We start from the raw sequence: 12,361 nt of genomic DNA, 5'->3' as shown, positions 1-12,361 counted from the left end.
TTGCAATGCCTTTCATACTGTATGTCCTGCCTGTTATCCCACCTTTTGGGCAGCAGCTGCTGAACTGATTTCCCCCCTGACCTACAGCAACTCCCCTGTTTCTTACAGAGTTCTCTGGACAGACAGACAGAGCTGCAACAGGAGCTGCTTCCATTGTCGTCAACGATGAAGGTAACTGTGTCACACTACTGCACTGCTACTGTATATACCACGGTCTTCTCTTGCAGGTCAAAAATGCAGATGCCACCTACATCTTATCCCTCATTTGCTGAAATTACCAGTCTCCTGCTCTGTGCAGTTCTCTGAAATACGACTCAAAATGATGTAGAATCACACAAGTGAACCCTGTTCCTTTCATTTTTGCAAAAATGATTGTTTCACTACACAAAGTGGTGCCTGAAGGTAAGGCCAAGAAGAAACTACAATCTGGCCCTTCCAGCTATTGGACAGTAAAGGCGAACGGGCTTGTAGTTTCCTGAATTTTCCTTCAAGTGTGCCATGACGCCTAGAACTACAGTAAGGACAGTTACAAACGAGAGACGAGAGGAGGCCATGTTTGGTAGTTAGTAGTTAATTGATCCAAGGATCTCATCCGGCTGTTTCTTGAGACAAAACAAGGTGTTGGCTTCAACAACTTGGCTTGGAAGCTTGTTCAACACTCCCACAATCCTTTGTGTAAAGAAGAGCCCCCAGTACTGATTAGAGGATCTCATCCAGCTGCTTATTGAATGAAATTAATGTATCAGCTTCAGCAACATGGTTGCACAGCTATGCAACACAAATTCTATAGTTGTGTTACAGTGTTGTGTCAGTATGTTCAAGCTGAGCAGGAGTACAGTGTTATGTCAGTGTGTGAGCTGAGCAGGGCTACAGTGTTGTGTCACTTAGTTGAGCAGGGGTACCGTGCTGTATCAGTGTGTGTGAGCTGAGCAGGGGTACAGTGTTGTGTCACTGAGTTGAGCAAGAGGACAGTGTTGTGTCAGTGTATGTGAGCTGAGCAGGGGTACGGTGTTGTGTCAGTGTGTGTGAGCTGAGCAGGAGTACAGTGGTGTGTCAGTGTGTGAGCTGAGCAGGAGTACAGTGTTGTGTCAGTGTGTGTGAGCTGAGCAGGAGTACAGTGTTGTGTCAGTGTGTGTGAGCTCAGCAGGAGTACAGTGGTGTGTCAGTATGTGAGCTCAGCAGGAGTACAGTGGTGTGTCAGTGTGTCAGCTCAGCAGGAGTACAGTGGTGTGTCAGTGTGTGAGCTGAGCAGGAGTACAGTGGTGTGTCAGTGTGTGTGAGCTGAGCAGGGGTATAGTGTGAGCTGATAGCACTGTCTGCTCTGGCTGCAGGAGAGAATGCCATCGTCATTGTGTCCGGCGCAAACCTGCTCCTGGGCCCTGAGGATCTGCGTGCCGCGCTGCCCGCTGTGACGGGGGCCAGGGTGCTGGTGTGCCAGCTGGAAATCAGCCCCGCCACCTCCCTGCAGGCACTGAGGATGGCGCACGGCAGCAGAGGTGAGTGCCTCTCTCATCACCCATCTCCAGTTAGATCCTTATGACATTCCTGTGCTGCTCTTGCATTGGAGTGGGAGAGGGGTAGAGGGGGAGACTGGGATCTATCATTTCTTTGAACTTTGTGTTGTGGGGCAGGTAACTGCTGCCTCACATTTCCAGGGTAAATGACTGGAGACTTGGCTACGGGCCTCTATCTGTGTGGAGTCTGCACGTTCTTCCTAGTTTCACCTTGTCTTTGGCCAGTACTTGGGTTTGCCTCCCACTTCCCAGAGCCATACTGACTGGGTTTGACTGGCTGCTGCTAACTGTCCCTCGCCAGGATGAGCAGCTCACAGATAATGCCCGGGTAAATGGATGTTCTGTCCTGGTGGGAGGTACTGTTATTGTCTTTTGAATTTAATACTTCTGCACTAGTGTGTGGGGGTTATTGTCTGTGGAGTGTGATGTTTTCGTTCTGCTGGGTGGGTGTTGTGTTCACTTCAGTTGTTAAAATAAAGGATCATAAGAGTCTCTCCTCTCTCCACCTCTCTTCCTACTGTACTTCTCTCTTTTAGCAAACGGGCCACATGGGCCGAATGGCTCTTTTGTAACCTTTCTTTTGTGCTCATGTTCCCTCCTTCTTTCTATCTGTCTTTGTTTTCTGCCCCCTCCCTCAACCGTAATAGTTTTCCATATTTAAGAAGGTACCGACGGGCTTGTATTAGGGTCCGTGTTTAATAACAAGGGGTGCCTTCTGCTCCACTTGGAAGTTCTTAGCCAGGATCCAGCACAGTCCTCAGTGCCATCCCAGGTTCAGCTCGACAGCATACCTCCCCAGCCAGCCTCTCCCCCGTCTCTCGTCCTCTGCCGCAGCTGAAGCTTAACGAAGATGATGTTTCTGCAACGCATCCTGGCATCCTAATCCTGTTTACAAATGCGGATGCCTTTTTTTTTAATGTTAGCTTTGATATCTGTGCTTTAATGCATCGCATCCTGGAAGTCAGGCCTGTGATTTACAGGCAGGGTGACAAGCTGGTTTCGATTAAGTGTATAAGAGTGTCGAAAAGATAAAAGCAGAGCAGCGTAACTTCAGCAGGAAGCCAGTCATCATAATTACAAAAAAAACCATTCAGTATAATATAGTCCGGGGGATTTGTTTATCTGGAATTTCGTATTGCTGGATGAGATTTCCTCATGACTTGCCCCTTAGATGAATGCAGCCTGAAGAGCCACTGATCTCCTTTTAATTTTCCATGTACAGGAATTTCTCTTTCTGTCTTGCTGCCTTGCACTTCTGCAGCCTGCAAGCAATTACGTTGACCTTTTGCACAGGAGACCGCTGCAGGTTTTTTCCCTGTGAGCTCAATGTCAGAGAGGAGGCTTTGATTTCTCCTGATGTTTAATTAGGGCTGGAACTCTTGTCATGGCGCAGCGTGACTCACCTCGGTTGTGTGCGTTTGCGGCACGGTGCTCTAACCGCTTGCCCTCCCCCCCCCCATGCCTCCTGCCATTATGGTTTCCCAGATCAGGTGACTCATGCGCTCAGAGGTTTTTGCGAAGTGAAACTGCCCCCAGCCAGATTGACTCCTGAAATTGTTTCGTTCGGCGGTTTTGTTTTCCACGGCTCTCGGGCGGCCGAGCTGGGGGCTGCGGCGCGAGGATCAAAGTGCACCAACCCCCGAAACTGAAGACGTGATGTAACTGGGCAGCCAGCAGCTGAGACATGACTTCATTTTCCTTCCAGATCGCTTCGCGGTGGGAGGCGCAGGGAGCGCTGCGGCTCCAGATGTGCGAGCACCTGGGGCGTTCAAGATAGACAGCAGGAGCGTTGTGCCAGCAGGGGGAGGTGGTGGCAGAGCAGCTGGGGCAGGGGCGGTTATCTGCACTACTAGAATTCTAATGTAGGTTTCCTGAGCTGATCTGGTCTCCATCTGTGGCCTGCATGAAGACGACCGCACCAATGTGCAGCAGCGTCTGTCTGTCGTGCCGCTGCTACTGGTGGCTCCCTGAATTCGCTTTCCACTGCGCTGATACAGTCGCTCGCCCTGCTCTGTGCAGCTTTGCATATGAGGCAGAGGCCAGACTGTCTAACAGCTGTCAAATTTCATGACTGGAGGAGTTACTCACTTTCCCCAGGCTCCGATTCCACCCCCCCGGAGAATCCGATGTTGCATTCACAGCCCCTAGTGGAAATGGCTTAATGAAAATACACAGGTTACAACATGTGAGTGATCTTTCGACAACAATGCATTCACAATTCTGAAATAGATAGCTTAGATAGATAGCTCTGAAATAGATAGATAGCAACTACATGTGTATAATGAAACAAATTACTATCTCATTTCAATTAAAAAATGCTGTGCAATGTTATACGTGTATATTCAATTTATCAGTTATCGTGTATTTGCAACGCATCAAATATATAAACATGCTGTGCCATCCAAAATACTGGGGCAGAAATGTCGGAACTGATCATATTTCTTTAAAGTCAAGCTATTTGTATTTGAAATCGTGAGATTAATGTGAAAATTGAGTTCAATATAGTTTGATAGTTTGAGTTCAATTTAAATTGTAAGTTTGGATAATTACATGCCTACATTTGATTATATTAGAACAAGAACATGTTTTGTGGTTAACCCAAAGATTTCAAGAGATCATAGCAATTGGGACACATTAAGTACATTTCTGTATCCGGCTGCTGATGCACTTGAGACAACAACCGCTTAAAGTCTGTGAGACACTGAGCTCACCAAACTCTTTGGGAAATCATTTGAGATGTTATGCTGCATTTTGAGTTATTAGCTATTCTCTGGATGTTCTGACTTCAATTCGTTCTTCAGCGTGTAAAATTCAGGCTCGGTTGGTTTTAAATCTGATGACAGACTTGGCCTGTATAAGATTTTCTGCTTGTTTCCCCTGATGAGCTCCTTGGTTTCTCTGGCTGTGTTTTCGGTCACTGTCAGGCTGTATGGTAAAGCACTGCCCAATTAGTATGGAAGCTTTTCGTTCTTAAGAAGACATGAATGCGATGTTTCTGTAACGTTCAGAGTTCATTCAGCTGCTTCATGTAGTTACATCATCAGTAAAGATGAGTGAGCCAGTTCCAGAGGTGACCATGTGTGCCCAGTCCAGGCCAGGCTTCACAGATGAGGGGATGTTCTTTGGAGCATCTGTAGGTCCCTTCTTTCTCCACAGTTTAACCTCTCCATCACATTGGCAAAGGTTTATCTTGGTCTCATCTGTGCATAAAACATTGTTCCAGAAGTTTGCTGTATTTTTGGTAGTAGCAGGTAAATCCTGCTGCAAGCTGGAGGTGGTGGGATAACGTCTGGCCCGAGCCTGGCTGTGCTGGGCTAAGTTCTGTGGTTAGAGATGTTGGCAGAGAAGAGGCAGCAATAGGACGAGAAAATGCTAATGAGTCTCCTGAGTTCTGTCCCACGATGGGCCCAGGTAGTGGAATCGGAGTGTTCCATTCCCAGTGGGGGGGAAGTAAAAACGGATAATAGGAAAAGACAAGCAGACCTGAGCAGAATTATGAATTTGTAAATTATTTTAGATGAATGTAGATTTATGTGTTGTCCCTCGTTTTAGAATGTTGAAAGTAAGCAAAGGTCTGCTTTTGGAAGATGTTTAGTCAATTTAGTCATTGAGTAAAAAACAATTAGTTGCTTAAAAAAGCTGTAACTGTAGTGATAACGAGAATCTTCACGAGGACATGTGCACAGAAGTGTAAGGTAAAGGTGAAACAGCACACATGCTAATAAGAGACATTGGAGCAAACCACAACAGTGAACTGCCACTGCAGCCTAGTTTCAGTCTGACAGTGGGACTCTCCTCTTGGTTTAGGAACTGAATGAGCTCTGACGTGAGTGTGAATTTTATCAGCGGCTGGGCGCGCGTTATCGGCGCTTCTTCGAGTAGTTGACTTGGAGCCGTGTTTCCACGGTTACTCGAAAGAGCCAGTGACCTCAGACTGACAAGTGCTGAGGAGACACCTCTGACGCAGCAGCACTCACACTCTCACACTGACTGGCCTCTGTACTGGAAACAACCTTTCCAGAGCTTTCCGTATTACATGAACGGGGCCGATTGTACTGCATTAAACACAGAAAGAAAATCAGAAGACCGTGCCTCACTGTAGTGTCATCATATTTCCAGGAAAGAGAATTGTTCAGGTATTTTTGGAATTAATTTATGCAAATACTGTATCTTTGGGGGTTATTTACATTTCCTGACTGGAATGTCAGGCCTGCTGTTATGATTAATTTCTCGCACGTGGAGGAATTGTGAAAAATGTATAAGATGCATGAGCTGACATCAGATTTCCTCATTGTTTCTCATATTACGTGCTTTGCAGCACATCACCGATTCTCTTCTGATGCACAGATTTTATTTCTGACGCTCAGCGAGAACCCCAAAGGTCTTCACAGCGGAGCCTCAGATACATGCTTGAAGTTCAGGCGAAAGGAGTGGGGATATTAATGTTCAGTTCCTTTATTTGATTTTCAAAAATAGACAAAATGAATAATAATGAACAAATGTAAACAATCATCATGGTATGGCAGATTGAACCCTAAACAAAGGAGAAAAGTGGAAGAAAAGTCGGGGAACCAGTGGTGTGAAAGCGAAAACCGAAAGGAAAAGAGAAAAAGGGCAGTGAAAGGATAAGAGAGGGAAGTCACACTTAAGATCTATGGTTGGGAAAATGGTAGCCCCTGAGGATTTTAAAATGAACAAGCATGTGCTGGTGGGCCTTGCTAGGCACCACCCTGTAGATGGGTTTGTGTCTGATCTTATGTCAGTTAGCTACAATCTGTAAATTGTATTGTAAATTGCAATTGCGTAATTTATTGTATCCTAATTTTTTTTTTCTTGTCGTTAATCTAATCCCTATAAATTCCTGTCCGTCAACTCTTCTATCCCTCTTAACGAGCTCGCGGACGACGCATTTCATTGCCAACAACACCGCTGTATGCAGTACTGTTCGTGCATTGATAAATAATAAATAAAAAAATAAAACTAAAATACTGTCTACCAAAGAGGCTAAATGGTTGCAAGCGATCTGGCCATTCCAGTTGTTGAGTGAATCTAAAATTGTTTGGGACTCAACCACCTGGCTGGGAAGCCTGTTCCAGACACCCACCACTCTTCAAGTAAAGAGGTTTTCTTCTTCTCTGTCCTGATTGATTCCCCATCAGTTTCCAACTGTGACTCCATTTCTTTGTTTCAGCAAAGAGTGTGAAACAGTCCCCTGCCTGAACTTGTTTATGCCCCCTTAGAAAATACCATCTGGGGAAAATACCATCATGCCCCAGTGATTTATTTGTTTTTAACTGTTCAGTAGATCCTTATGTATCACAGTACTGCTGGAGCCTGATCTCTAACATTTGACATATTATTGACATCTTCTGTTTGACACCTATGTCAAATATTCATTTAGTATGTTAACTACAGCTACTAGACATAAAATAGAAGAATCAGCATAAAGTCGTTATGCAGAGTCTACCAGCAGTATAGATACATCACCATTCTTTCAGGAGAAATTCAAATCAACTCTCGCCGGGTTGATAAAGGTGGAAAACACCATCTCAAGCGACATTCCTGAATTCCCAATAAATGCTCAATGGGGCTCAGACCTGGAGACAGAGGCTGTGACATACGGCTAACATCAGTGTTGTGATCCTCCAACCACTGGGCGACCACACATGCTCTGTGAGTGTGGATCACCCAGGTGGGAGCTGCACTGCAGTCATGAATGAAGTGGGTCCCCTGTTTAATGTGATGTGTTTTGAAATCCTTTGGGATAAAATGATCAAATTTTAAATAATGATCACTGTGACGTTCCCAGCATCTCCTTCAGGCCTTGGGATTGTCTGATTACAGCGAACTGCACTGTGCTTGAACTCCAACTGAGCATGAATCTTCAAATGGGAGATTGCAGCTAACAAGGGATTATTTTTATTTTCATTTAGTTGATCCTCCTTGGAAAAAATCACCTAACCCCTCCTTATTTATCGTGCTATACACAGAATCCAGAATACTTCTTCAACAAAGATCCACCCAATCCAGACAACTTCTTCAGTGCAAATGGGCATAGAAATCTGGACTGCGGTCAAATAGCTCTCAGAGAGAGGCCTTTTGTTTTAGATTTGATTTGACTTTGTTTGTGTCGTCTGGGGGTTTAAAAGGGCGAGTGTGCCGTCCACTTCCCCCCAGAGGTGATTAACAGGATTTTCCGTGAAGCTTGAGGGCAGAGGCAGAGAGGTTTAAGTGCACACTAGAAAAGGTATGCATCCTGACAGCTGAACAGAATCTGGAAAACTCGCTGGCATTCACCGCTCAGATGGGAACGCGTTTGTCATGTTCAAGGAAAATCTTCTTAGGGCACAGCAAGCGAAGGCGTAACTAATCCTACAGAGGGCACATCTGTCAGTGGGGGAGAGTCGTGTTCTGCTTCACCGATCTTTCTCTGGAGGACCACCTTGGCTGCAAATTATTTCATCTGTCATTGTTGCTCCTCGCAGCAAGCCCTCAGACGCACACAACCCCTTTCTACGGGAACTGCTGCATTAGCAATAGAGAGCACAACATACCGCTGCCTCAATTCAAAATTAAAACCATTCAACATACAGTACAAGGTGGTTTCAGCTGACATTGTGCTCTAAATTAAAACTGGCAGTACTTGGCATCTCTTCTTCCTTTGATATGTCTTCCTGTACTGTTTTATGATGGAGACTTTGAAGCCCATGGGAAACCTGATTAGTTGGAATGTTAGTACTCATGTAATAGTTGTATTATTAATACCAGTTTTACAAATAGGAACAGGATTATTGGTGTCCGTGGTAGGAGTAATACTGAACTAAATGGCGGTAGTTCTCTAACTGGTTCGTTAGGGATAGACGCAGGAGCAGTCCAGGTTGTGTCCCTCTGAACGGGTTGGCGTCCTGCAGATGCTGTGCGAGAGGAAGAGTTCACAGCCGCCATTTTGTTTTATGTTTGTTTCCCAGCAAAGACCATTTTCAACCCTGCCCCGGCCATTCCGGACCTGGACCCGGACTTCTACAGCAACTCGGACCTGATCTGCTGTAACGAGCCGGAGGTGAGGGAGGAAGATGAGAGAAGGAGCGACCCAGGAATGTTCCCCTGTTCTGTGAGACGCCAGCACACACCAGCTCTTGAGCCACGCTTAGCTTTGAAAAAGCAAAACACGGAGTGCTAATGTTGCACATTGTCATACCACTGTGCTCCATTTTTAAAATAACGTTACTTTTGCAGGTAGAAAAGGGCACATCTAAATGTCTTATGGATGTGGTGCTGGGTCTCAACCACCTTCCCTCACCCATCGACTTCCTGCCCCCCATGACAGGGTGTGTCTTGCTGTCTTGCGAAGCAGAGCCAGCTCTCCTCTTCCTCACTGTGACTCCAGCGCAGCCGCAGTGGAATCGTGCTGACCCCTGACTGAACCCCGTGGCCTGCCTGGATTCCTTTGCACATTCTCAGTTCGCCCAGATCCGCCCTGAAGGAGCAGTCAGCCTTCAGACCTCTCTGTCGCTTGTCTTGAACCCTTTAATAAAGGAAGAGTAAAGCATGAACGGAAAAGATAGGGCAAAACTTCCTATTGTATATTATATGATCCCTGTTTTCCAGCACAGTGTTAGTATTTCGTGAGTCTAAGTCACCAATATGTTGTAGGTACAGTGCAGTGAATCTCTTTCCCTTCAGACCTCACTGCTCAGAGGCACAGAAGGGGAAGAGGTCATGACCTGCACATTTCCCAAAGCTGCCGACAGGAGCCTGTTGCGGGTGTGAGAAATCGGACGCCCAGTATTTACCAGAAGCTCTTTTATTTAGTTTTTTGATACTGTCAGAATCAGGCGGGGCCTCGGTTGTCAGCAACCTGCTGCCCTGTGAAAATGGGAAGAGGGTGGAGCGCGGCCTGACTCAGTGCTGTCCCAGGGCCGTGCTGACAGGAGGGCTTTGATGTGGTGGGGGGGGGGGAGTGCAGAGCAGCGGTAAAGACATGAAAGGGAGAGCTGATGAGATTGAATGCTCCCCCCCTCCCCTCCGCACCCCAGCACATCCATTCTTCCACCTTGAGCACACCTCTGGCCTCCAGCTCCTCTTGCTGACAGGCCCTACTCCGTGGAAAACTCTTGTTGTGGGGTCCTGTCTGTCAGTTACCCAGTCACACAACAAGACACCGAAAGATTGCAGCCGTGAAGTAGGAGCCCCTGCTGAGTCACGCTGTGCTGTGTTCGCTCACAGCTTGCTGCCCTGTTCCCTCCTTTCCTTGGCTTGCTGGGAAAAAAGCTGGTGGCCGTATTAGGTTTGATGGATGAGCTAAAAAATACCCAGATTATCAAAGCGCAGCCCACCTTTTGTTGCCTTTCTCAGCCTGCCACAGGCCGTGCCCGTCAAGGGAGAAGTCCTCAGGAGGGCCGGACGGGTAGCGGAAGCTGACAGAGGGTTGAGGAGTCTCACTGACCCTGTGTGTGGTCTGTCTGTGGTGGGCCAGCCCTTGACAGCCTCAGCCTCTTCTGAGTCCAAAGACCAGTGTCCTGCCTGACACGAACTGACCTGGCCCTGCTTGTTCCCAGCTGGTGGTGTTTTAAGTTATGGGCAACATCCTCAGAGACAGTGATCCTTAGATGAGCCTTGTAACATTTCATCAGGGAAGAATATTAGCAGAAAAGACAACAAATACACTTACTCCTGTATTCATTACAAGTTATGGTCAGATGGTAACTGGGGATAACAATTAATTCAGTTTAATATGCATAATCACTTGACTAGACTTTTTTCAATGTACAGATTGGGTTTTGGATTGCCGCATTGTTGGTCTATAGGCTGGGAAAAAGAAGAAATGACATATTCGCATTGTAGATGTAACAGCTGGTCCATGAATCTCATTTTCCGAAGGCCCATTGTAGTTCAGTGTAATTTTGGTAGTTCGCAGGTGCAGTATGAAGAGTACAGTATTTTAGAATACACTATATCCCTCCAACCCCCAGTGACTCTTGCTGTTTCCTCTGTCATTAGTCCATGGGCAGTAGAAACAGCGCCTCCCTCTGGTCTTTGCAGGCACAGCTGCTGACAGGCTTGGCAGTGGGCAGCCCCAAGGATGCTGGGAAGGCAGGGGTGGAGCTGGTGAAGCGGGGGTGTGGCACAGCAATCGTGACGCTGGGGCCCCAGGGCTGCGTCATTGTGTCTGCTCAGGACCCCTCTCCTCGACACGTGCCCTCAGTCAGCGTGCCCGCGGTGGACACCACGGTAAGGACCCCACGCGGTCACTCTTCACAAGCAAACCATCCATCTGACCGCTTTATTCAAGGCAAAGTTGAGAGGAGCTGGAACCTATCCCAACAAGCCATAGGCACAAGGCAGGTTACACCCTGGATGGGACACCAGGCCATCACGGGACTCACACAGACATATACACACATATCAGGTCCAATTTTCCCAGAAGCCAATTAACCTACCAGTATGTCTTTGGACTGTGGGAGGAAACTGGACCGCCCAGAGAAAGTACACCCAAACATGAGGAGAATATACAAACTCCACACAGATAACACCCCAGCACCCCAGGAGCTGCAGGGCAGTAATGCTGACCACTACACCACCATTCCATCTCCTTCTTCACAAGTAAACCTTTAAACATAATTGATGTTACAAAAAAAAAGACAACATGTTGTTTGGATCAAAGATCTGAAGTGCAATCAGGAAGTATGGAGGAAGCTACAGAGCAGCAGAGCACAAATGTGTCTGTCTCTGGCAGAATGTCAGAGGGGTTGAGAGTGATGAGGACATGGGTTGCAAACTCCAAACACTGTTTTTTATGGCACGAGTCCCCAGTCCTGCTCCTGAAGATGCACACATTTTCATTGCATCTCACATGCATTGGGTGTAAGGCAGGATATATCCTAGACAGCATGCCGGTTCATCAAAGGGCACACACACACTCACACCAGAGATAATTTTCCCAGAAGCCAAATAACCAACCACTATGTCTTTGGACTGTGGGAGGAAATCGGAGCACCTAGAGGAAACCCACATGAACATGGAGAGAACATACAATCTCCATGCAGATAACACCCCAAGAATCGAACCCAGGGCCTTAGCACTGCAAGGCAGCTACTACTATGCCATGGTGCAACTCAAGAACGTCTCTATTCACAAAGCATTCATTATCATAGTAGTTTGTAAGATCTTCTCACTATCCAGAGTACCTCCCATTAAAATTCTGTTTCACACAAGATACAGTCTTCTTGAATTGAGTTTACCAGCTAATATTTAAATTTATTAATAGAATTTCCCAGATCTGATAAATTAGCCCATGTGATTGTGCTTTTCCAGTCTACAAGGTTAAACGAGTCTAAGCTGGGTTTCAAATGAGATTTAGCGGTTTTTCTTCCTGGTTTAATGTCGAAGGCACTAAGCCGCCCCACACAAGTAGTGGTGGCCTTGTCGTCATTGGTCCAGACGGGTGCACTTCCTGTCCGAAACTGTGAGAGGAACTAGGAGGTCTGTAGATGTGTGGCCTCAAGACAATTCCACTCTGCACCCAGAGAGGAAGACAAAAAAAGGTTAATAAAATAGGAATATTATTGCGATTCATGAATAAACAGAGAATCTTTTATCCCCAGTGGGTACCAGAGTGCCTAAGTGTTTTGATTATAGTGTTTTCCAGGTTTAAAACCCTACTGATCCACCTGAAGAAGGTTCAACAGCTGAAATGCTGGATTTCTACTTTCTATTTATCAGAATTAACCTTTACTTGTTCCTTTAAAAACCTACTGTTCTAAAGCCGTGAAAGAGTTAGGCTTCTTATCCAGTGCTGAAGTACGGTATATATTCTAAAAAGTCATTCATGAATCAGTTTACCATTA

General features: G+C 46.4%; 1 protein-coding gene across 2 annotated transcripts in view; it reads left to right on the top strand.

The window, feature by feature from the left end:
- rbks (ribokinase) overlaps nt 1-12,361 on the top strand; it is a 37,244-nt gene that overhangs the window by 14,890 nt on the left and 9,993 nt on the right. For both annotated transcript variants that reach the window (XM_088931473.1, XM_088931472.1), the window contains exons 5-8: nt 109-171; nt 1,332-1,496; nt 8,483-8,574; nt 10,557-10,745. In XM_088931473.1, the coding sequence (XP_088787599.1) occupies nt 109-171; nt 1,332-1,496; nt 8,483-8,574; nt 10,557-10,745 (509 nt within the window). The remainder of the gene's footprint in view (nt 1-108; nt 172-1,331; nt 1,497-8,482; nt 8,575-10,556; nt 10,746-12,361) is intronic.

The sequence above is a fragment of the Atractosteus spatula genome, chromosome 2 (assembly GCF_055471065.1).
Source record: "Atractosteus spatula isolate fAtrSpa1 chromosome 2, fAtrSpa1.hap1, whole genome shotgun sequence".
NCBI classification, from domain to species: Eukaryota; Metazoa; Chordata; class Actinopteri; order Semionotiformes; family Lepisosteidae; genus Atractosteus; species Atractosteus spatula.
The sequence above is the reverse complement of the archived record's forward strand: the minus strand, read 5'-3'. Positions and strand labels throughout refer to the sequence as shown.